Source organism: Taudactylus pleione, unplaced genomic scaffold (assembly GCF_031769625.1).
Source record: "Taudactylus pleione unplaced genomic scaffold, aTauple2 ptg000906l, whole genome shotgun sequence".
Classification (NCBI taxonomy): Eukaryota; Metazoa; Chordata; class Amphibia; order Anura; family Myobatrachidae; genus Taudactylus; species Taudactylus pleione.
In genome coordinates, this window is record NW_028285307.1 from 92059 (window position 1) to 119684 (window position 27626).

The window sequence follows — 27626 nt, forward strand, 5'->3', positions numbered from 1 at the left end:
GAGCAGCATGCTGTACCATACTAACCATGTGCTAGACAGAAGCAGCATGCTGTACCATACTAACCCAGTGCTAGACAGAAGCAGCATGCTGTACCATACTAACCCAGTGCTAGACAGAAGGAGCATGCTGTACCATACTAACCCTGTGCTACACAGAAGCAGCATGCTGTACCATACTAACCCAGTGCTAGAGAGAAGCAGCATGCTGTACCATACTACCCCAGTGCTAGACAGAAGCAGCATGCTGTACCATACTAACCCAGTGCTAGACAGAAGCAGCATGCTGTACCATACTAACCCTGTGCTACACAGAAGAAGCATGCTGTACCATACTAACCCAGTGCTAGAGAGAAGCAGCATGCTGTACCATACTAACCCTGTGCTACACAGAAGCAGCATGCTGTACCATACTAACCCAGTGCTAGAGAGAAGCAGCATGCTGTACCATACTACCCCAGTGCTAGACAGGAGCAGGATGCTGTACCATACTAACCCTGTGCTAGACAGAAGCAGCATGCTGTACCATACTACCCCAGTGCTAGACGGAAGCAGCATGCTGTACCATACTAACCCAGTGCTAGACCGAAGCAGCATGCTGTACCATACTAACCCAGTGCTAGACAGAAGCAGCATGCTGTACCATACTAACCCAGTGCTAGACAGAAGCAGCATGCTGTACCATGCTAACCCTGTGCTAGACAGAAGCAGCATACTGTACCATACTAACCCTGTGCTAGACAGAAGCAGCATGCTGTACCATACTAACCCAGTGCTAGAGAGAAGCAGCATGCTGTACCATACTACCCCAGTGCTAGACAGAAGCAGCATGCTGTACCATACTAACCCAGTGCTAGACAGAAGCAGCATGCTGTACCATACTAACCCAGTGCTAGAGAGAAGCAGCATGCTGTACCATACTAACCCAGTGCTAGACAGAAGCAGCATGCTGTACCATACTAACCCTGTGCTAGACAGAAGCAGCATGCTGTACCACACTAACCCGGTGCTAGACAGAAGCAGCATGCTGTACCACACTAACCCTGTGCTAGACAGGAGCAGCATGCTGTACCATACTAACCCAGTGCTAGACAGAAGAAGCATGCTGTACCATACTAACCCTGTGCTAGACAGAAGCAGCATGCTGTACTATACTAACCCTGTGCTAGACAGAAGCAGCATGCTGTACCATACTAACCCTGTGCTAGACAGAAGCAGCATGCTGTACTATACTAACCCTGTGCTAGACAGGAGCAGCATGCTGTACCATACTAACCCAGTGCTAGACAGAAGCAGCATGCTGTACCATACTAACCCAGTGCTAGACTGAAGCAGCATGCTGTACCATACTAACCAGTGCTAGACAGAAGCAGCATGCTGTACCATACTAACACTGTGCTAGACAGAAGCAGCATGCTGTACCATACTAACCCAATGCTAGACAGGAGCAGCATGCTGTACCATACTAACCCTGTGCTACACAGAAGCAGCATGCTGTACCATACTAACCCTGTGCTAGACAGAAGCAGCATGCTGTACCATACTAACCCTGTGCTACACAGAAGCAGCATGCTGTACCATACTAACCCTGTACTAGACAGAAGCAGGATGCTGTACCATACTAACCCAGTGCTAGACAGAAGCAGGATGCTGTACCATACTATCCCTGTGCTAGACAGATGCAGCATGATGTACCATACTAACCCAGTGCTAGACAGAAGCAGCATGCAGTACCATACTAACCCTGTGCTAGACAGAAGCAGCGTGCTGTACCATACTAACCCAGTGCTAGACAGGAGCAGCGTGCTGCACCATACTAACCCAGTGCTAGACAGGAGCAGCATGCTGTACCATACTAACCCAGTGCTAGATAGAAGCAGCATGCTGTACCATACTAACCCTGTGCTAGACAGGAGCTGCATGCTGTACCATACTAACCCTGTGCTAGACAGGAGCAGCATGCTGTACCATACTAACCCTGTGCTAGACAGAAGCAGCGTGCTGTACCATACTAACCCAGTGCTAGACAGGAGCAGCATGCTGCACCATACTAACCCAGTGCTAGACAGAAGCAGCATGCTGTACCATACTAACCCAGTGCTAGACAGGAGCAGCATGCTGTACCATACTAACCCAGTGCTAGACAGTAGCAGCATGCAGTACCATACTAACCCTGTGCAAGACAGAAGCAGCATGCTGTACCATACTAACCCAGTGCTAGACAGGAGCAGCATGCTGTACCATACTAACCCAGTGCTAGACAGAAGCAGCATGCTGTACCATACTAACCCTGTGCTAGACAGAAGCAGCATGCTGGACCACACTAACCTGGTGCTAGACAGAAGCGGCATGCTGTACCATACTAACCCAGTGCTAGACAGGAGCAGCGTGCTGTACCATACTAACCCAGTGCTAGACAGGAGCAGCGTGCTGTACCATACTAACCCTGTGCTAGACAGGAGCAGCATGCTGTACCATACTAAACCAGTGCTAGACAGAAACAGCATGCTGTACCACACTAACCCTGTGCTAGACAGGAGCAGCATGCTGTACCATACTAACCCAGTGCTAGACAGAAGCAGCATGCTGTACCACACTAACCCTGTGCTAGACAGAAGCAGCATGCTGTACCACACTAACCCAGTGCTAGACAGAAGCAGCATGCTGTACCATACTAACCCTGTGCTAGACAGAAGCAGCATGCTGTACCATACTAACCCAGTGCTAGAGAGAAGCAGCATGCTGTACCATACTACCCCGGTGCTAGACAGAAGCAGCATGCTTTACCATACTAACCCAGTGCTAGAGAGAAGCAGCATGCTGTACCATACTAACCCAGTGCTAGACAGAAGCAGCATGCTGTACCATACTAACCCAGTGCTAGACAGAAGCAGCATGCTGTACCATACTAACCTGGTGCTAGACAGAAGCGGCATGCTGTACCATACTAACCCGGTGCTAGACAGGAGCAGCATGCTGTACCATACTAACCCAGTGCTAGACAGAAGCAGCATGCTGTACTATACTAACCCTGTGCTAGACAGAAGCAGCATGCTGTACCATACTAACCCTGTGCTAGACAGAAGCAGCATGCTGTACTATACTAACCCTGTGCTAGACAGGAGCAGCATGCTGTACCATACTAACCCAGTGCTAGACAGAAGCAGCATGCTGTACCATACTAACCCTGTGCTAGACAGAAGCAGCATGCTGTACCATACTAACCCAGTGCTAGACAGAAGCAGCATGCTGTACCATACTAACCCTGTGCTAGACAGAAGCAGCATGCTGTACCATACTAACCCAGTGCTAGACAGAAGCAGCATGCTGTACCATACTAACCATGTGCTAGACAGATGCAGCATGCTGTACCATACTAACCCAGTGCAAGACAGAAGCAGCATGCTGTACCATACTAACCCTGTGCTAGACAGAAGCAGCATGCTGTACCATACTAACCCAGTGCTAGACAGAAGCAGCATGCTGTACCATACTAACCCTGTGCTACACAGAAGCAGCATGCTGTACCATACTAACCCTGTGCTAGACAGATGCAGCATGCTGTACCATACTAACCCCGTGCTAGACAGGAGCAGCATGCTGTACCATTCTAACCCTGTACTAGACAGAAGCAGGATGCTGTACCATACTAACCCAGTGCTAGACAGAAGCAGGATGCTGTACCATACTAACCCTGTGCTAGACAGATGCAGCATGATGTACCATACTAACCCAGTGCTAGACAGAAGCAGCATGCTGTACCATACTAACCCTGTGCTAGACAGAAGCAGCGTGCTGTACCATACTAACCCAGTGCTAGACAGGAGCTGCATGCTGTACCATACTAACCCAGTGCTAGACAGGAGCAGCATGCTGCACCATACTAACCCAGTGCTAGACAGGAGCAGCATGCTGTACCATACTAACCCTGTGCTAGACAGAAGCAGCGTGCTGTACCATACTAACCCAGTGCTAGACAGGAGCAGCATGCTGCACCATAGTAACCCAGTGCTAGACAGAAGCAGCATGCTGTACCATACTAACCCTGTGCTAGACAGGAGCAGCGTGCTGTACCATACTAACCCAGTGCTTGACAGGAGCAGCATGCTGTACCATACTAACCCTGTGCTAGACAGAAGAAGCGTGCTGTACCATACTAACCCAGTGCTAGACAGGAGCAGCATGCTGCACCATACTAACCCAGTGCAAGACAGAAGCAGCATGCTGTACCATACTAACCCTGTGCTAGACAGAAGCAGCATGCTGTACCATACTAACCCAGTGCTAGACAGAAGCAGCATGCTGTACCATACTAACCCTGTGCTACACAGAAGCAGCATGCTGTACCATACTAACCCTGTGCTAGACAGATGCAGCATGCTGTACCATACTAACCCCGTGCTAGACAGGAGCAGCATGCTGTACCATTCTAACCCTGTACTAGACAGAAGCAGGATGCTGTACCATACTAACCCAGTGCTAGACAGAAGCAGGATGCTGTACCATACTAACCCTGTGCTAGACAGATGCAGCATGATGTACCATACTAACCCAGTGCTAGACAGAAGCAGCATGCTGTACCATACTAACCCTGTGCTAGACAGAAGCAGCGTGCTGTACCATACTAACCCAGTGCTAGACAGGAGCAGCATGCTGCACCATACTAACCCAGTGCTAGACAGGAGCAGCATGCTGTACCATACTAACCCTGTGCTAGACAGAAGCAGTGTGCTGTACCATACTAACCCAGTGCTAGACAGGAGCAGCATGCTGCACCATGCTAACCCAGTGCTAGACAGAAGCAGCATGCTGTACCATACTAACCCTGTGCTAGACAGAAGCAGCATGCTGTACCATACTAACCCAGTGCTAGACAGGAGCAGCATGCTGTACCATACTAACCCAGTGCTTGACAGGAGCAGCATGCTGTACCATACTAACCCAGTGCTAGACAGGAGCAGCATGCTGTACCATACTAACCCAGTGCTAGACAGGAGCAGCATGCTGCACCATACTAACCCAGTGCTAGACAGGAGCAGCATGCTGTACCATACTAACCCTGTGCTAGACAGAAGCAGCGTGCTGTACCATACTAACCCAGTGCTAGACAGGAGCAGCATGCTGCACCATACTAACCCAGTGCTAGACAGGAGCAGCATGCTGCACCATACTAACCCAGTGCTAGACAGGAGCAGCATGCTGTACCATACTAACCCTGTGCTAGACAGAAGCAGCGTGCTGTACCATACTAACCCAGTGCTAGACAGGAGCAGCATGCTGCACCATACTAACCCAGTGCTAGACAGAAGCAGCATGCTGTACCATACTAACCCTGTGCTAGACAGGAGCAGCATGCTGTACCATACTAACCCAGTGCTAGACAGGAGCAGCATGCTGTACCATACTAACCCTGTGCTAGACAGAAGCAGCATGCTGCACCATACTAACCCAGTGCTAGACAGAAGCAGCATGCTGTACCACACTAACCCAGTGCTAGACAGAAGCAGCATGCAGTACCTTAATTACCCTCAATACAAATACAAGAGAACTACTTAATGGATGAAACCATCTCGTGCCACTGTACAGAACATACATAACACTGAAAGGAACAATCTGTAATTTAGGAAGGGTGGATCACTGACAGTGGTTTCTTTCTTTAATAATCCAAATTGCCCAATGTACGGTACCAGGTGCGCACTTGTAACCCTTACAAAGGGAGCCCAGCACCAATAAGGTCACAGATCTGGACAGGAGAGCAGCAGGTAAGCATCTCCAGCCGTTATTTTACATTTGTTAGAAAAATTTGGCAACATTCTTACTGATAATAAGAGTAATTACATTAACTGGGACAATGATACATTTATATCATAGATAAAAAAGTGAAATAAAATACCTACATGATATTATTTTAGTAGATAATTCAAATTCATGGACAAGTAATGAGGGAATTTATTTTTAAGAAGCTATTTGCATGATATTTATGATATTTGTTAATTTATGTGCATGTTGTATGTTTATTATTATATATACATAAAACACCAAAAAAGTTTAAATACAAATACAAAAAATGCAGATACTATAAAATAAAATAGACATTTTTGTTCTTTTATTAAGTAATTTTGACCCTTGTTAGTGCAATGCCCTAAATAAAACCCAGACTATCGTGGCAATAAGAAATGAAGTATTGGGGTAATGTGATAAGAAACTCTGGCAGGTACATGGGCTCAGATAGGAGCTTGTCCCTGCTAAGTGTAACATGTAAGGTGTTTGCTTATGTGACCACGTTACTTCTGGGTATGGACCCGGCGTACTTACTGCACAGGAGCCGTCATCTCCCCGATCCCTCTCCTGTGATTACTGCAATATGTAACATACACTACAATGGGCAGCTCCATTTATAGATGTCATTAGCTATTGGGAGAACGTTGGTACATTTTATAATTTTGCAGCCGTCATAGAAACCAATGGTTACTGCTATTGGGAACAAAACATAGGATTCACCGAACATATCTCCGCTATCTCCTGTGTCTCCTCTTTATACATATAGGGAACATTTATTTTTGTGGGAATCATTCGAAAACATTTGTATTGGAAGATTTTCTGCAAAATACTATTAATAAACATGTCCCTTATGTGCTGCAGAGTATTACTATGTTAGTTATGTAGATGTAAGGATTAGGAAGCACATAGTCTGCAGAATGTTAATGTACAGGTGTAGGATGTGTAATGTATCATACTGTACCTGTGTATACAGAATTCTGATACTTCCTCTCTGTGACACCTGTTTATCTAGTTGTGGTTGTGCCTAATACACAGTAACGTGCAGACATGTACATTATACTGTATACTGTATATATAGCTGCCAACTGCCCCTAACTTCCAGGAACAGTCCCAGGTTACAGAGATTTGTCCCTGGAGAAGTTTTCCATAGATATCTCCTAATGTGTCATCTAATACACAATAAATGTTCTCATTTTCTGAATTCTCAAAAGAATTATTGACATGTTCCTTTTATTCTGAGTTTTATCAGTTGCTATTTATTAAAATATGATACTGAAAGTGTAACAGGTATGTTAGAACAATATTTAGAGAACATTACATAATGAAGTTTGTAGTTCTTACATGTCAAGCAAGACTGTATTTACTGAGATGTGCATAGCTGCCCCGGCAGGTGTGTGTACATATCTGTCCATCTGCAGGTGTGTACGGGTGGTTGGTAGACTGCCCATGCACACACAGCAACAGCAGCGAGTAGGAGGGTGGGACACACCCCCCCACCCACCAGGACACCAGGTTGCCGGTTGATGGTTGATCAGTGTGTACGAACAACCATCTTCTGCAGATATATTTGTATAGTGTGCACCCACCTTAACACTAGTCACAGCTGCTGCAGGATTAGTCAGCAGATTAGAAATAAACAATCAGATGCCCCCATCACACTGCAATGAGCCGGAAAAAATGACATCGGTCAATCCAAAGGGTACGAGTTGCTGTTGTTATGGTGATAAAGTAATAGAGCAGCGTGTCACACCCCTTACATCCCATTCTCAGTCAGAATCTGCTCATTTTTTCTCTGCTGGTCCTACTCTAAATGATAATAGAACTACTTTGGGCCATACATTTATGTATTTCTACATTGAGAACCAAGTCACCTTGTGGCATTCTGGGAACCTCCAACATGGCACAACAAGGATCAGCATAAACTCCATCTACTGATCTCATACATGACTCTCAGAACTATGATACACAGCATGGGAGTTGCTCAATCAATGTATTGGCCAATCACAGGTGTGTGTAAGGGAGGGGTTATCTAGACATGAAAATAACAAACACATTCTCTCAGCACATGGCAATGGATCAGTATGATCATGTATAGAATAACACCTACCTTACACCTACCAGTGATGGGCCAATACATGTAATGAGCACGTAACATGCTATGTATCTATGTCAGTAGATTACCAGTACAGTAACAGGTGAGTTTACACCTTATTACAGATATAATTTATTGCCACGTACATTACCTCCAATAACTTTTACTAAATACATTGTATAATTTCTGTACTGTGCTCTTAGCCATGTATTCTTATTTTCAGACAGAGTTATGCTTCCCTTTTATTTATACACACTGTCAAATATGAAATAAAATAGTTTTGCTTGTATCATATGTGCAGATAACTTTATGTATGTACAGCCCCCCACTGTAGTTACTGGAGAATCTCAAAGAAAATTATCTCATGAAGATGAACACATAGCAATGTGGATGTAGGTAAAAGACCAGCAGATGCAATGCCACCAATCTAAATCCTGAAATGACCTGCCCGACAAGGGACTTAAGATAGGCATCGAAATGCTGATGCCTATCATAATCTGAATGCTGGAAGACTAACCCCCACCATCCCGATTGTCCTCTTCTGGGTAAGTATAACACTTAGCCTGGGGATTGGGGGTTTGGTTTAGGGACCTCCCCAGGGGATTTAGGGTTAGGCACCCCTCCAGGGAAGGTTATTGTTACTCTAGGGGATGGGGGGTTAGGGTTAGGCACTATGGCTGAGGTTAGGGTTAGGTGCCATCCCCAGGACATTTAGGGTTCAGGGAGGCGGGGTTAGGTTTAGGCACCCCTAGGAAGGGGAGGTTAGGGATAGGCACCCCTAAAGGCAGGTTAGGATTAGGCAGGGATGGTTAGAGTACTTACCAATGCCCATCTGTTAAATAAAATAATTTACCATATGATTAACGGAGCTGTAAATGCTATATCTAATTTTCTGCCATTTCACATGTGAAAGATTTTTATTAGTGCAGTACTTTCAATATATTTATTTTTTTGTGTGTTTAATGGGTATTCACAAATCCCAAAATTTAGGACATGCAGCTGTAATCTAATATATGAAAAATACCAAATAATTACACATTTGTATTATAGAATAATATATGGTGTGTCAGATAAGCACCGAGAGCAATAGATTTCGTATCAGAGTTTTTTTCTGCGTAAAGGTATGCTGCGCGCTCCCGCTTATCCCCGTATTCAAAATAAAATTAACGAAAACCGCAAACTCCGAAGTTTGATTTGCGCAAAGTTACGAATTTTTCCTTAAAATAATTGTAAGACCCCCCTAAAGTTGTAAAAACATGGGGGAACACTATGGATACCCCCGTTTTAGCCTTTAATTGAAAGTCGGGGATTTAAATAGCCGCAGCAGGTACTTTTTTCCGACATTAAAGAAGTGATGCAGAAGAGCACTTAGGTTATTTTTTTCATTTTTTTAAGTGGTCCCATCAAATTTGGGGTACATGAAAATGGGTACTAGCATATTTTGATGTCCCTAAAGTCAGTTTTTAAAAATTCTGCATTTGTGCACCTGCCGCTATAATTCTATTCTAGAAAACACCTGCCGCTAATAATCTATTCTATAATACACCTGCCGCTAATAATCTATTCTATAATACACCTGCCGCTATAAATCTATACTAGAATACACCTTCCGCATACATGCAGAATAGCCCTGAACCTATTTGCCTATTGTTTAACAATTTTTTCCCATTTTTTTTTCACCCCAATTTTTAAATTAATTTTTTGGGGTGTCCCTATTTTTTTCTTTTTCTTTTTTTGACACAGTTCTTTTTTAAATGTCAATCTCAGGGGTGCAGGCTATTTTTTTTAAGCCTGCACCCCTAAACCCCAATTCTGCACTTTTTTTTTAAACCTATTCAATGGTGAAAAGTTATCATCATTTTTTATCAAAGACTTTTCAAAACTAGATAAGTCTTTGAAATTGAATGCGGTGTAAAACTAAAACTAGTGATATTAACGCAAAAACATTAAAAAGTGCGATATTAACGCAAAAAACGATGTTATCGCACCCATATTGAATACCCCTATTAGACTCTGTGATGGGGAAAATACTTGCTTGGTTCTGCAATAGCTCTTATTTCTTAATCCAATTGGGGTGAGGGGGGTTCTTAAGTCTAAAGGCAAGGAAAATGAGTAAGTATTCCCAAAAATTTCATAAAATATTCAGTAAGAACAATAAATGATTCATTTCACACATCCATCAAAAACAATTGATGCAATTAAGGCATAATCCAAAAAAGTTAATATTTTTTTTTATTAAAAAAATGTATAACTGAAACAGTAATAATAAAAAACATATAAACAAAGTGTTCTCTCACATGAATTTGCAATATTTTTCATTGATATGACCACTTCATCAGGCAGTTCTGAATTTTTTTTTTTTTAAATCCATACTATGCCTTACTGTAAATGGTACTGTCATTTGTTTTCTGAAACTTTGAAATTAATACTTTCCTTTATATTGGAAATAACTATTCACTGACCAGAATACTGTAGGATAACTGTAATATTTCAGGGCAAAGATTCCTCTTCTTAAATATGATTATTGAAACAATAAATACATGTTTTAAAAGAAACCTAGAAAACACCAATTATATATTTACTAAAGTGAGAGTTTATGGAAGTGGAGATGTTGCCCATAGAAACCAATAAGATTCTACTTATCATTTAGCTGGCACCTTCTAGAAGATAATAGCTCAAATCTGATTCCTTGCTTTGGGCAACATCTCCACTTCTAATAACTCTCACTTTAGTAAATTTACCCCCTAGAGTACAGCTCATAAATCGAGTAAGAAGTATTTGACCATCAGATTACTACTGCTGTAGATTTGTTTAATTATCTCCTTCATACAAAGGTTTAATTCTACATATTGGTTGTAAGCCAACGCCAGAGATAAAAATCCATTTCCAATATGACATAATGCTCTGACAAACCCCATGTTAGGTCTTACAACCTAAAATTAGACCAATGAAATAGTCAGTTTACCTGCGGGAACAAATGGTGCAGATTACACATTGCAGCAACAGTCAACACAACTTCAATAACAGGTACAATGCTATAGCCTATCCAAGAGTAGTTCATTTCTACCTAGCCATTATTACCTATGTATTATGGATGACAGAACCCCCAGCACATACAAAAATGTATTGTATTTTGCTCATCATGCTATTATATAGTGCGTTGTAAAGTATAAAAGTTTCCTGATCTGCGTAATTCTGTTTTAAGTCCAACAACTTAAAAAGGTAATATGATCCCAGACACAGCCTAACTATGAGGGTTACCAAAAATTGTGGACTGGCCCAGTGGTGTCCCTCCCCGTGGTGTCACCTGGTGCGGGGAGGGACGTTGTGTGCGCGGGGCACCATGAAAAGGGGTCATGGCCTCGCATTAAGGGGAGTGGCCTCACGGGACAGGGGTGCAGCCTCGTGGCCCTATCCCTCGTGACGCAACATAATATTACTGGTGGGGTAAAGGAGGTGCTGACTGCATTGTGTTGCAGTGCCGGCTCCCTAACATTATCAGGAGCCAGTTGATGCACTTAATACTACAGTGCAGCACCCGGCTCCTGTCACTGTTGGTGAGAGTCAGTCTGCACCTTGGTGTCACCCATCGGTGGGTGACACCCAGGTGCAGCACAGGAATGGAGTCCTTTGCTGTAATGATGCTATACAGTGTGCTTTACCCAAAGGCTGCAGTGTTACTGGGTCACTGGGCTGCACCTTATATTGGATCAGACCCTCTTGTATGGCTTTGTCCATAATGAATTCACTTCTGACAACTTTTTTGTTTATTGAGGTGTTCTAGTTGTATTGCTTTGCATACGGGCCGTTTTTTTTGGGAGTGGCCCACTTGTGACCAGCAGCACTATACAAGCTGGTGGCACCAGCGCCTTCACCCACCAGTAACACCAATGTCACTATGTACCCTATGCACAGACTGCTATGTAGCCTGTCCTATTCAAGTGGACATGGACTCATAGCATCTCTCCCCCCACCCCTTACTGGCTGGGCACATGGGGCAACACCTATCTCTTGTATTGATGATGTTAAAATATTTTGTTTTTGTAATTGCTCAACTTTCTCTTGACAGATTGAGATGAAACAAAGTGCAGGTTATTTCTAGGAGTACCCACTATAATATGATTTTCATATAAAATTGAGGAGAATGTGATTAGAGAGCTGTGTATAAATTGTGTGTGTGATATACAGGGTGGCACAGTGGTGAGTCACCTGGGGGCTGCTGTCTAGGTTAGTAAGTTCTGGATAATGCGACTAAAATAATTACATTTAAAAGTCCCCATTTTCCTGATGCAAAGTCTAAATGGTTGGAATTTATCTTAAGGGTTGAACTAATAATGTTTAAAATGTCCAAATATTTATCATTTTAATAAGATGTAATTAACTCATATATAAATGGCTATGGTAGTTTCTGTATGTGTTAGAATAGCTTAATTCCTGCATCAGGCAGGAGAATGTATAATCCCATATATAACTGTACACCACACAAATACAATTAGGAGAGTGTCACAGAAAATATATTAATCGTAGCTCAGATGTGGAGTTATAACCAGGTAATGCAATAGTTTCCTGCTGAGTCATGTATAGATTGATAGATTTCGTTTTGTGCCAAATTAAAGGAGGAAGAAAAGGAGACAAAAGGTATTTAATATGCCTGGAAGAATTTAAACTTCCATGATGGGTCAGCATAAGGTACATTTTACAGTTAGGGTTAAAGCTGTTAGAAGGTTGGAGTTTGGGTTATGGTATGTTTTTGATCTGGCCTGTAAAGATTTGAATGAGTATGTCTGGGGTGTGGTTTGTGCTATATACCAGGGATGTACAGTCAGGGTAGGCAGGGGAGGTATACTACTGAAATGTGATATAAAAATGATTAGAATAATACAAATAAGATATTGATATCTTAGAAACAGCTTCTTTGATTATTATAATCATTTTTATAGTTAAAACTCACCAGTTTTGTTGAGATCCCTGGGAATCTAAATTGGTGGGACACCCTGCGTGATACCTGACTGGCTTGGAGGACTGGTGGATTGGTACTCTTTCCAGGGCCCTCGGTCAGGCACTACCTACCACTTTATGCATAACCCTAACACACCCTCTTGGTGCCTAACCCTAACTATCAGGGTTGGTGTTTGATCTTAACCATCCCTTATAGTGCCTAACCCTAACACTCCCTTTTTGTGCCTAACCCTAAATGTCAATGTAAGTACTGAACCCTAAGTGTCAGGGTAAGTGCCTAATCCTAACCCTAAAAACATTACAGTGTGGTTCATTTAAGTGTTGACCTTTTGACCATTTGTACATGTTGACCTTCTAATATGTCTAATATGTTGACCTTTAGCATGACAACCTTTTTTCCCAGTCAATCTTTTGTCCCAGTTGAACTATTGACTTATAACTTCTGGTGTCTACAGTATCTACACATTTTCAACCTTTTTACTGTCTATCTATAGTCTATCAATTGTTTTGGTTTGGGATTTGGACACATGATTATCTAATGAACACTCATGATGAAATCATAGCTCGCTGATTTTAATCAATGACATTAAAAATCACTGTTTACCATGCAATCATTTTTAGGAACTTTCTACATACACCAGCATCACCTCTGCTTTATAAAGAGTATCTGTGGTAAACAGAAAACAAAGTTAAAACTCACAGGCTTGTGAACACAAGAAACAATTATAGTGAAATGATTGACCACTGGAGGCACTGTTCTCCATATTTCCTACTTGTTTAGAATGTTAGGAAATGTAACTGCAAATAAGTACAAGTCTGCTTACAAAATAACTACTGTACAGTATGCACATGTTTTATTAGATGTGTGTTTTAACATAAGAATAAGTTAAATTTAAGTTATTTATAGACATATAATGCTCCTCACCATCTAATAAAACATATTTTTGTTTGTATCCTTTTCAGAGATGGGCGCCCATCAGATTGTCCATTTATGTGCATGGATTGCATTGTTTTGTGGTAAGACCTTAATTAGTGCATCAGTATTTTAAACAAGTCCAGAATAGCAGATATGCTATAGCACCAATGCCATAATCCAGCAGCCATCTGTATAATAACCAAGTTACTGGGTCAGGGCAAAAAGAGCAGACACAAAATGTGTGTATTTTCCAAAAATATATTCATGCCCTTCTGCTCCATGGGAGGTTTCTGTCCTCACCTTAGGACACCTACGTTATAGTTTGACAGGTGTATCACCCCAATATATTCAACATCATAATCTGTCTATGTTTATAATATATGTTTGAATTTCTTGTACTTTAATTTCTTCCAGCATCCCTGATTGGAATTGAGGTAGATAATAGTATGCTGCGCTGTGTATATGTAAGCAGCTCAGTGTAGTTCAATTTAGACAAGGTAATAGGATGACAGAGCACTAAGTACTATTGTTAGTTCCTATTGATCTATGTTAAAAATAGTAAAACAAAAAAAAACCTTTTAACAACTTTTTTTTTTCTCTTTCCTTTTTGTAAAATAAATAATGAAATTAAAAAAAACAGTATGCACCAGCAAGACAAGCATGTTGGGGAAGAGGGTATTAGGATAGGTAAAAAGAGAGACTCCAATGTTTAAAACTCTTTTAAAAACAATGTTAGAGAAGGAGGTGAAATTACATTCAATGTCCAGATGATTAGGAGGGATCGATATATTTTAGCTACTGCCCCTGACTGCCCCTACCTGAGGGTTACTCTGGGACTTTTGCAGCATGCAATCTTTTCCTCCTTTGCTGTCCAGAATACTCTGTGGGGATCTGACTGGAGCATGCCACAGCGGCTGGTAATGACGTCACTTGCTGGCGGCTTGCTGCTCTCTTGGTCCTGCTTAGAGTTGCACACTGCTCTGCTCTGTCTTCCAACATTTCACGTCCTTCAAGATGCTTTGTCAAGGATATTTTCTTAATGAATGGGTGTTGTTTAAATAGCAAACTTTATTGAAATTAAAAATTGTGTCCGGAACAGGAAGTGACCTATATTTGGCAGTAACCATATGTTCCTATTAGTCACGTCATTAAGGTCTCTTAGAAATGAATAGGGTAGAATAGAAAAGTGGGGAATGAAGGAAAAAAGGGGGGGAGAAGGATGGGAATAAAAACTGGCTTGACTTTTAACATATATATATATATATATGTATATATATATATATATATATATATATGTAAATTAAAATTATAAAAATATTAAATAAATTATAAAATAAATAATAAAAAGTTAAAAAATAAATAATAAAAGGTTTAAAAATTATAAGATTTGTTGTGTGTGTATTACATTATTATGAAAAAGCTTTGAGCTCAATATCAATATTTAGTCCTTGCGGTTCTTAGGTTTTCATTATGCTTCTCTGCAAAATGGGCCGATACACTATGAGTCCCATGTTGCAGAGAAGTATAATAAAGACATCTCCGGTCTGAAATTCATAGGAGTCCAAAAAATCACGCCCACTTGGAGAGGAGAAGATTTGGTAACAACTTTAAAACGTAATGAAACAAGATGGATCTACCAAATGAAAACCTTAGAACCGCAAGGTCTAAATATTGATATTGAGCTCAAAGCTTTTTTATAATCATGTAATGCACACACAACAAATCTTATAATTTTTAAACCTTTTATTATTTATTTATTTATTTTTTTACTTTTTATTTTTTATTTTTGCATAATCGCATGCTGCAAAAGTCCGAGAGTAACCCACAGCTAGGGGCAGTCAGGGACAGTAGCTAAAATATCTCGATCCCTCCTAATCATCTGGACATATCATTTAACCTCCTGCTCTAACATTGTTTTTAAAAGAGTTTTAAACATTGGAGTCTCTCTTTTTACCTATCCTAATACCCTCTTCCCCTCCATGCTTGTCTTGCTGGTGCATACTGTTTTTATTTATTTAATTATTTATTTTACATAAAGGAAAGAAAGAAAAAAAAACTTTTTTAAAAGGCTTTTTTTATTTTTATTTTTTTTATTTTATTTTACTATTTTTAACATAGATCAATATTAACTAACAATAATCCCTGATTAGAAGATGAAAGCACTTGACACTTTTCTCCTGGTCCACCCACACCCCAGTCTTGGTGTATTTAACCAAAGCAAACCACATTCACTTTGAGTTGTGGCCACCAAATCGATTTTGGGCATGATCACACCCCTTAGAATGCCTAAAAAGGGCTTTGTTGAAGTAAATTGGGACTGTTAGTGTGTATAATAATAGTTATAATAATTATGGCAATACTGAATAAAGACAGGGTCTCATATGAAATAATGAAATGTCCACAACAATACTCCAGTAAGAAAAAAAGAGGAATTTCTGCCAACAGCTGAGATACATAATGAAGGCAGGGTCACTAGGAGATCTGTTTGGTGCCGGTACCAAGTGTATGGGTGCATGGACAGGCACTTTAGTGAATGCCAGGCCATCTGTAAAAACATGCCACCAAAGGGATCATAATACTGTAGTCCTGGGGATGTGGTTATGTCTCCTTGCCAGGCATACAGACAAGTCAAGGCATGGGACATTGTATCTACTCCATCTAGATCAATTATTCTAATACCTGCAGCAAGAGCTATTAGAGCTGAGACATAAGAGCAGGAGAGAATAAATTAGAGATTTAGGCTTTACTTTATTGGTCACAGGCTGACAGTACAATACAGGAAACTATAAATGGGCAAAAAATTAGAAATGATCATCTGCGCCGGAGAGAATTTGCCTAGAACTAAAAAAGTTCCACATATATCCCACCATATATCCCACCGTGCATCCCACATATATACCACCATATATCCCATATATATCCCACCATATATCCCACATATATCCCACCCTATATCCCACATATATCCCACCATATATACCACATATATCCCACCATATATCCCACCATATATCCCACGTATATCCCACTAAATTTCCCACATATATCCCAAAATATTTCCCACATATATCCCACCATATATCCCACCATATATATCCCACATATATACCACCATATATCCCATATATATCCCACCCTCTATCCCACATATATCCAACCATATATACCACATATATCCCACCATATATCCCACTGTATATCCCACATATGTCCCACATATATCCCACCATATATCCCACATATATCCCACCATATATACCACATATATCCCACCATATATCCCACCGTATATCCCACATATATCCCAACATATATCCCACATATATCCCACATATATCTCACATATATCCCACTGTATATCCCACATATATCCCACCATATATCCCACCATATATCCCACATATATCCCACTGTATATACCACATATATCCCACCATATATCCCACTATATATCCCACATATATCCCACCATATATCCCACCATATATCCCACATATATCCCACTGTACATACCACATATATCCCACCATATATTCCTCCATATATCCCACCATATATCCATCATATATCCCACCATATATACCACATATATCCCACCATATATCCCACCATATATCCCACCATATATTCCACCGTATATCCCACATATATCCCAACATATATCCAACCGTATATCCAACATATATCCTACCATATATCCCACATATATCACACCATATATCCCACATATATCCCACCATATATCCCACCATATATCCCACCATATATCCCACATATATCCCACCATATATCCCACCATATATTCCACATATATCCCACCATATATCCCACCATATATCCCACCATATATCCCACCATATATACCACATATATTCCACCATATATACCACCATATATACCACTTATATCCCAACATATATCCCACTATATATCCCACCATATAAAAATGTATTTACAGCATCTCATTTCCTGCAGTGATTAATGAACTTTTTAGACCGTTTGTTTCCCTATATGTCTGTAGTGTATGTGTGTTCATTCGCAGGACTTATACTTTTGCAGTAGCAGGTATATTATATACTGTAATAATGTAAGGAAATGTAATGTTTAATACTTTGTAAGCGTTGATGTTTAGCCTTGTTCATATGTCAGGGCAAGGAGCAATGTGAATGGACAAATAATCTCTGTAAAGCACTTCAAAATATGTCTGTGCTATATAAATAACTTAATAATAAAGCACTGAACATAATTTTTCTTCAGTAGCTTATATAGGAAAGTAAGAGGTTTCCTGTAAAGTTAATATTCAATTTAAAAAGATTAAATGTATTGTGGCTCTGAAAATAAAACATATGATCTAATAGTGGATTTAATTAAAGTTATGTTTTAATCAATATTATAAAATTGCACATTGCAATACTAGAACTGTTTCACAAAATTCTGCTAAAAGAGAAAATTAAATGTCATAAAATAACCCCCTCACTGTGGAGGACCAGTGAGACTCATAGTGACATGTGTATTCCCAATCAGGAGAATGACCTCAACTTGTCTTCCATAGTGGTGGATATAGCACACCCAAAATGAAATTGAACCCTGTCCACCACCTCATCCAAACATGCATGCATGTGAGCCAACTGAATTGTTTAATAAAATATTTAAAATAGTGAGATGGGTGACTTTACATCTCCCTTTATCTCTTCCAATCTACAATGTAAATATGTTGGGTTACCTTCATGTAAATGAGAGTTGTCCCAACTTTAATTTCTGTGCCTACATCAAAGTATTTTTATAGTAATCACATTGATCACCAGACATTAACCACCATGAGCTATATAAAATTAACTTTGTTCATGGATGAGGAAAGATCTCCCTCAACCTGGTTACAAATAATTAGGAGGCATTAATTACTTAAAGAGGATGTACCCTCTTTCAAATTTTGAGGGGACACTTAGTACTTATTGCAAGTGATCACCAGGCAATATTACCCCACATTACAGAAAAGGTAATTTTTCCATATATTGAGGAAGGGCCTATGTGTTAACTCACTCCCATAATGACATCTTTAACCATGTGCACCCTCAGATTTGAAAGCTGGGAGACCCACTTTCAAATAATGTTGCTTACTAACATCTATTCCTGGTTATCACCCATGTGCCCTATCACCCACATATTGACCCAAGTCTACACTTTCAAAGTGTGTGCCCACTTAATGTCTGGTAATAACCAGATTATGATTATAATAGTACACAAAATGTAATACTTTTCATAGCTGGAGAGCTTCTAAAGCCCCAATTTGTATAAAATAACATCACTTGGCCCTCATTGAGTATGATAGGTTATCTAGTTTAAAAAATAGTATGCCTTGTTGGAATACGATATTTTTCTACACATAGTAAGAATTTCAATTAAGATAGAATTTTTTTTTAAAAAAAGCATTTTTTTCATCAAGTGAACATTTCTTTGTTGAACCCTTCTCTTAGAAATCGGCTGTTTGCTATTTTGGAAAGGTGAATTATTGGCAAAACAAAAAACAAAAACAATTTTATGAGTTATTTAGAAGATGGAAAAAAAATACTCTTTTGGCCATTTTGGATTTATTTTATTTGACGTGTTAGAATAGGCAAAAAGACTAATGGTAATTCTAGATAATACAAATTGTTCTAAATAAGCAAACAATAATTTGTGTTTGTACTGCATAAAAAAATCAGTAATATTGATGTTGAAATGTGATGCATTCACAAACAGAAAGGAATTTGAACAGGGCTAAAAAAATCCTCACCTGCTATATTGTGAATCAAAAAATGTTTAGTGGCTGAATAAAATTTTCTTTGAAGTTTTTTTTACTATTTTCTTTAATGTGAAAATTAGGAGAATTGCCAGGAATAGGAGCAATAACAGGTATGATTTATTAAGGGGTAGGTGAGCATCTCTTTTAAAAATAAAAATATTTGTCATTTTTCATTATCACTTAAAAGTATGATTTCTACATTGGAAACTTGAATGAAAATATATGATTCTAATATATTTTTTTAAGATATTGAAGGTTAATGTATATTGACTACAAGTAACATAGCACAACTGGTGTAGTGGTTAGCATTACTGACTCACAACATGGAGATAATGGGTTTGATTCCCATTATGGCCCTGTGTGGAGTTTGTATATTCTGCCTGTGCTTGTGTGGGTGTCTTCTGGGTATTCTGGTTTCTTCCCACATTTAAAAACATACTCTCAATAAAAAAAATCACTACAGCTTTCATATAACATGTGGTAGGTAATATAGATTGTAAGCCCCAACAGGGCAAGGAGCAATGTGAATGGACAAATAATATCTGTAAAGTTCTGCTGAAAATGTGTGCACTATATAAATAACTTTTAATAATAAAGTACTGTACATAATTTTTCTTCAATAGTTTATATAGGACAGGAAAAGATTTGCTGTTAAGTAAAAATACAAATTATAATAATTAAATGTATTAAAGATAATTGTTTGGTGAATCATATAAATAAAGCATATGATCAAATCGTGGATTCAAGAAAAGTTATGTTTTAATCAATATTATAAAATTGCACATTGCAATACTAAACTGTTTCACAAATTTCTGCTAAAAGAGAAAATTAACTGTCGTACAATAACCCCCTCACTGTAGAGGACCAGTGAGACTCATACCCACATATGCATTCACAATCAGGAGAATAACTTCAACTCGTCTTCCACAGTGGTGGATGTAGTACACCCAAAACAAAATTTAACCCTGTCCAAACACCTCTTCCAAACAATAATTTGTCTGCCTTCCTTTCACCAGCATTAATATTGGTATTGCCTCCATGCATGCATGTGAGCCAACTGCATTGTTTAAAAACAAGATGAAAAATGGTGAGATAGGGGACTTTACATCTCCCTATGGACCTCAATCAGAGCCGGTCGCACAGAGTGTGCGGTCGGTCTGAATGAGAGGAGGACGTCTTGAATATTCAAGACGTTATCCTTTGCGGTGGTAAGGCTGTGGGTTAAGACCCACAGCCTTACAACCACCTAAGGTGATGGTCGCGATGGTCAAGACCATCGCGACCATCAGGGCTTACGACGAGACCCTAGGGTAGGGTCTCCCTTGTCGCAAGCCCTGGAGAGCTTTCGGCTCTGTCTGAGCTGGAAGCTCTCCACTGACATCACTAGTGATGTCAGTGGGGCTGCCCCCAAACAGTAGGCATTCCCATGCGAATGCCCCCTTTTGGCCTGCCACCCCCCCGGTTCGCCTTCCAAATGGGGCGAGCTGTCAATTAACATCGACAGCTCGCCCCCTTTGGATTGAGACCCACTACGACCGGCGCTGTCGGTCGTAACGGGTCTCACGCATGTGCACGACGGCGCCGTCGTGCGCATGCTCTGTGGGGGGCCATCGACCCGGTCCGAGCGCATCGGCGCTAACTACCGGGTCTGAATGACCCCCTATATCTCTTCCAATCTACAATGCAAATATTTTGGGTTACCTTCATGTAAATGAGGTTTGTCCTCAATTTAAATTTTGTGCCTACATCAAAGTTTTTTTATGGTAATCACACTGAACACCAGGCATTAACCACCATGCGTTATAGAAAAATAACTTCATTTATTGATGAGGAAATATCTCCCTTAACCTGGTTACAAATAAATAGGAGGCATTAATTACATAAAGAGGGTGTACCCTCTTCAAATTTTGAGGGGACACTTAGTACTTATTGCAAATGATCACCGTTCAATATTACCCCATATTACAGAAATGATAATTTTTCCATATGTTCAGGAAGGGCCTATATGTTCTGTCACTCCCATAATGACATCTGTAACCATGTGCACAATCAAATTTGAAAGCTGGGAGACCCACTTTCAAATAATGTTGCCTACTAGTATCTATTCCTGGTTATCACACATGTGCCTTATCACCCACATATTGACCCAAGTCTCCTCTTGCCCACTTAATGGTACACAAAATGTTATATGTGTCACAGCTGGAGAGCTTCTAAAGCCCATATCTCCCCATTTTGTGTAAAAAAAACACTTGGCCCTCATTTAGTATGATAGATTATCTAGTTTAAAAATAGTAAGCCATGTTGGAATACTATATTTTGCCTTATCATAGTAAGAATTTCAATTAAGATAGCAAACATTCAAAAGAAATTACAAATGCATTTTGAAGATTTCTTTGTCAAACCCTACACATAGAAATCTGCTTTTTGCTATTTTAAAAAGGTGAATAATTGGTAAAACAGGAAAAAAACATATTTCTGTGTGTTATTTAGAAGATGGGAAAAAAATTTTGGGGGGCCATTTCGGATACATTTTAGTTGACATTTTAGACTAGGCAAAAGACTAATGGTATTTCTAGAAATACAAATTATTCTATAAAATTCCAATAATAATTGTGTTTGTACTGCATAAAAAAATCTGAAATATTAATGTTGAAGTGTGATGCATGCACACGCAAAAAGGCATTTGCCCAGGGCTAAGAAAATCCTCTAAAGTTATAGTGAGGGGTGCTGTCATGTGTAGCTTGTCCAAGCAGCTGCTGGGGAGGAGGTAGTAAGCCTCCTAAACAACAATATATACAATAGAAAACGCTGATACTATTAAAATGAATTTAATATATAAAAAATGAATAAAATGTACATAAATATAAAGAAAAAACAACGAAAAACTCAGTACTGAGAAATCAAATGAATCAACGTATGACAATAAGTGAAAATGGGATTCGATTACAAAGGCATATAGCTTGAAACCCTGTAGGCACTGAAAGCACTGAAAGGATCAACATGGCAATTAAGCCTGCACCATAGTTCCATGTTATATAAGGGTAGCACAGTCCAATAGTGATATATGTATATTACCAGTTTGTAGTCACAATTTAGAGTTCTGATAGGTAGGATCCAACGCTCACAGATGAAATCTCGAAGTGACCAGGTACTGGAAGGTGGTAAAGTACCAAAATCCAAACTCTTTGCATGTAGATGCTTCTATTAGCTGGTGATATATCACCAAATCGTCAATCCAGGTCATACACACATCTCCAATACACACATATGATTTATAACATTAAAGAAATCCAGCAAACCTCAAACAAATCAACTGTGTAACAACAGTCTCTAAATCCTTTAAATGTGCTAATTGGAATACATGCTCTCTTGTAATAAATGAATCTGCATCCATGACCTCTTCATCTCTTACAACCTCAATCTTCTGAAAATAGCAGAAACATGGCTCACACAAAAAGACACTGGGCCTGATTCAGAGTCGGACGCTCTGACAGAGCGCTCGCTCTGAATCAGGGCCGGCCTTCTGTTTTTGTAGAGTGGCCTCCTGGTCGCTCGCATAGCTGTGGGTGACCACCTACAGCTATAGCGAGCGGCCAGGAAGATGGTCGTGATGGTCAAGACCATCACAACCATCAGGCTTGTGACAAGACCCTTGTGGTAGGGTCCCGTTGCTGCAAGCCCCAGAGTGCTTTCAGCTCTAACAGAGCCGAAAGCACTCCCACTGACATCACTTGTGATGTTAGTGGGGCCGGTTCCAGACTGTAGGTGTTCCCATGAGAACACCTCTGTTTGGGGAGCCACTCCCGCGGCCCACCCACCAAAGGGGGCGTGCTGTCACTCAACATCGACAGCACAACCCCTTTGGTATGAGACTAGGAGCGACGGATTGCCCATTGCTATCCGGGTCTCGCGCATGTGCACGATGGAGCCGACTCCGTCGTGTACATGCACACAGGGCCACCATCGACCTGCTTGCTAGTGCTCAGCGCTCGTGAGTGGGTCTGAATCAGGCCCACTGTCTTTCCTGCAGCATTTTCTCACAGTGGCCTCCACTCTGCCCACAACCTGAGATCTAGAGGTAGACAAGGAGGAGGGATTGGATTTATCCTCTCTCCATATATCACTTTTAGAATCCTGCTTAATGTCCCATCAATCACTTTCACTTATTTTGAGGTACATTCAGTCAGGATTTGCAACCATTTTCTCTGCATATTGCAATGATCTATTGTCTCCATGGAACACATTAATATTTCCTTGAGCATTTCTCTGCCTGGTCCACTCCTTTCTTCTCCTGTGACTTCTCCACTGTAGTCATGGGTAATTTAACAATTTCCAATGACAATCCATATTCCTCCTGTGCCTACACATTACTCTAAAAGTCTCTCTTGGCCTTTCCCAATAAATGTACCCCTCTACTCATTAGGGTGACCACTTCCTTCATTGAGTATTTTCTAATCTATGCTCAGTTTTTGATCTCTTTGACAGTGTTTTTCTTCCCTCTGATCATCACTGTATCACCTGCAATCTCTACTCTATTGCTTTAAACTAACTGCTTAAAAATGATTTCACGCTGCCTCATACTTGCAGAAATATAAGATTTAATAATTATGAACCTAATTTTTATATCTACTGTCCTGAAATAGTATTAACACATTTTATCCAAATGCTACCAACAGCCCTAGATTAAGTGGCAACAATTGCACTTTATACTACACATCAACCAGGACATCAGCCATGGTACACTAAAGAAATGTGAGATCTGCAGAAACTCTCACAAAAAGCAGAATATCATTGGTTTAAATCCCATACTTTGCATTGCTTCCTTACATATAATGTTCTTTATCACTATAGAAATGTAAAAAATAGAATGTAAGACTTTTAAATCGTTTTTCATCCCTCCCACACTATACCCACTTACTTTCACCTGCACCCAAAATCTTGCTTCCTACCTTAAGAAAATAAATATAATCTTCTACCACAGCCAGATGCTCAATTCCTCTCAATTCCTTCTTGTAACACCCTGGCACCTTCTCTTTATTTAATCCCACAATTGAAGATGAAATGTCTTCTCCCTTCTTATTTCCCTATTTTAGTACATCTTCTCTTGGTCCTATACCCTCGCATATCTGTCAATTCCTGTCTCCTCAAATTTCCCCAACCTAAACTGACTTACCCTCACCTTACATGCTTTCTTTCCTCACAAAACTTACATGATCATTTTCAGTCTGGCTTTTGTTCCCAATACTTCACTGAGACTGCACTGGTCAATGTGGTAAATGATTTAAACACTGCAAAAACAATCAAGTTATATATATATATATATATATATATATATATATATATATATATACAGATAATACCCAAATATACTTACCCTCTTCAAAACTTTCATCATTTGTGTTGGCTTGTGTCACTCATTGTCTTTCTGCTACTTCATCTTGGATGTCTTCTCACCACCTCAAACTTAATGTGGCAGAAACAGAGCTAATAATCTAATAAAATTCCCAATACTCAACAAATGTTACTTTTCTGATATATAAATATCTGTTAAAACCCCCAGAATTAACCTTACTCATCAAGCTCACTGCCTAGGTGTCATCCTTGACTCTGATCTGTCCTTTGTTTTCCACATTCAATCTGATTGCAAATCCTGTTACATACTTCTAAAAACTATTTTCAGAATACACACATGTCACACAGAAGACACTGCAATACATTTATTTATGCATTCATTACCAGCTGTATTGACTATTGCAATAGCCTCCTTACTGGCATTCCCCTAAATAGACTTTCTTCCCAACAATATATATATGGAATGCAGCAACTAGTATGATTTTCCTTGCAAAGTGTTCTGCTGCTACTGCACCCCTTTGTCAGTCCTTACATTGGCTGCCAGTACAGTATCTTATCTATTGCAACATATAATACATTTGCTAATACTACTCCAATGTACATCTCTTTTCTTATCTCAAAATATCTCTCAGCTTGACCCCTTCACTCTGCCCAAGATCTGCATCTCTCACCCACACACCCATTACTTGCTCCCATTCATGGTTACAGAATTTCTTTTGAGCTGCACCCACTCTGTGGAATTTCCTACCTCACACAATATAACTTTTTTCTCATTTCCAAACCTTCTTGCATTCCCTGTAACATTTTTTTCAGACAGCTTATCATATTTCAGAACCACTCTCATAACCTCAACAGACTATTCTATCCAATTAACTTCTCTTTATAAAAGTCCACCCATAACTTTAAATAAGTTTTCTTCCTACACTCACACAACCCACTTACCCAAGGCTAACCTTGCTGTGTGACTGAATCATACAGCTCACTAAGAACCTCTGCATTCTGTCTAAATCATTGCTATATGTGTGTCTTATCCTCATGGATCAAATTTATATTTCCCTATGGATAGTATGCTTAAAGCAGGATACTCTTAACTCTTTGTACAGTTGTTAATACTCAGTCTTGTCTTATGACTGGCTAATAACATGACAATAACATACTAATGACTAATATATATATATTAGGACTCATTGATGGACGTATACAAGAGTAGAAGTTTAATAAATGCAGTAATGTGCCCCATATCAGGAAAATATTACAATGTTTAACAAAGCTGGCAACAAGTTTGGAGACAGAATTGCTTTGACATTCTTAGTAATGATGGAGATTTTTACCACATTAGTACAACTCTTTACAACATTTTACCATAGTAGAAGTTTAATGTTCACCTGTGAAACTTATCAAATACAATAATGCTACAATCATTGGAGATGTTTTAACTTTGTAAAATGTGTAAATGATAAATAATGTTTGATAATTAATTCCCAGAAATGTTTTAACTATATAGAATGAAACCTTTCAACTACTAATTGTGGTTCACATGCTTAATGATGATTTTTCTTTTAAGTGAAAATGTTTTGTCAATTAATATATAACTGATAAAAATCTAAAGTTTTTTTTTATTGCACATGCAAAATAATAATTGTCCTTTATTGGGTCAATTTGAACCATGGCATATGTTAGCAAGGTGAATATTTATATGTAAAATGTAAATATGATTTTCATTGCAGGCTTTAAAGGCCAAGTTACTTCTCTTGGAAAAAAGTTTATCACAGCATTTCTACAGAATCAGATCTCTACTGAGCTTCCACAACGAGAAGTTCTAGTGACTGGCTCCTCACCTAATACCACTGTCTCTATTGTTATTAACAAATGTAATTTTAGTAAAGTTGTGATGGTTGAGAAAGGGGAAACTGTAAGAATTCCAATCATAATATCTAAGGAGCTGAAAGGAACAGTAACATGTCCTCATCCTATGGTGATTACAGCTGATGCTGATGTCATTGTGATGTCTTGTATTTATAGAAACAATAGTGGTGATGTGAGTTTATTTTACCCTGTATATCAGTTTAGACATGCATATTATATAATTACCCCCCAGAAAGGACCAGAACATCAATACAAAGAAGTCCTTGTGGTTTCATATGAAAACCAAACAACTGTTGACATCTATCAAAAGGGCTCTGTAAATTTTAATGGGAAGATGTACTTAAAGGGTGACAAGATGACAATTAATCTTGAGCCATTCCAAGCTATCCAAATTCAGAGTAAAGATGATCTCTCAGGCACTAAGGTGAATTCTAGTCAACCTGTTGCTGTTATAGCTGGGCACACCTGTGCTGCAAATAACATTGGCTGTTCTCATGTCTATGAGCAGCTCAGGCCTGTTGGAAGTTGGGGAACCTCATTCTTTATCCCAGGATTGTCCTTCCAGACTAAGTATGATATTGCGCTTGTTATCGCTTTTCAAAAAACATCCATTGAGTACCATTCTGGTGAAAAAAAAATGGTGAAACAGGTAGAAGCTGGAGATTTGATACAGATTAATGACTCTCAGTCTTCACCACTGTCTATACACAGTGGGAGTCTGATTCAAGTTACGCTCTCTGGCACTGGTGGGGTAAATAAAAATACAAATGTTGGTTCATTTCTAAGTAGCATACTCAGTACTTTTTCATTAGGCCCTGCACATATCCTCATTGGACAGGATAAGTTTGATACTAATTTGGCTGAATTTTAAACAAAGGCAT

The 27626-nt window shown here is 39.6% G+C and overlaps 1 protein-coding gene across 1 annotated transcript in view; it reads left to right on the forward strand.

Moving 5' to 3' along the window:
- Nucleotides 1–27626, forward strand: part of LOC148473840 (peptidylaminoacyl-L/D-isomerase-like) — a 97970-nt gene that overhangs the window by 62018 nt on the left and 8326 nt on the right. The window contains exons 3-4 of the mRNA XM_088459338.1: nt 11940–11961; nt 26607–27604. Coding sequence (XP_088315464.1) covers nt 11940–11961; nt 26607–27604 — 1020 coding nt within the window. The remainder of the gene's footprint in view (nt 1–11939; nt 11962–26606; nt 27605–27626) is intronic.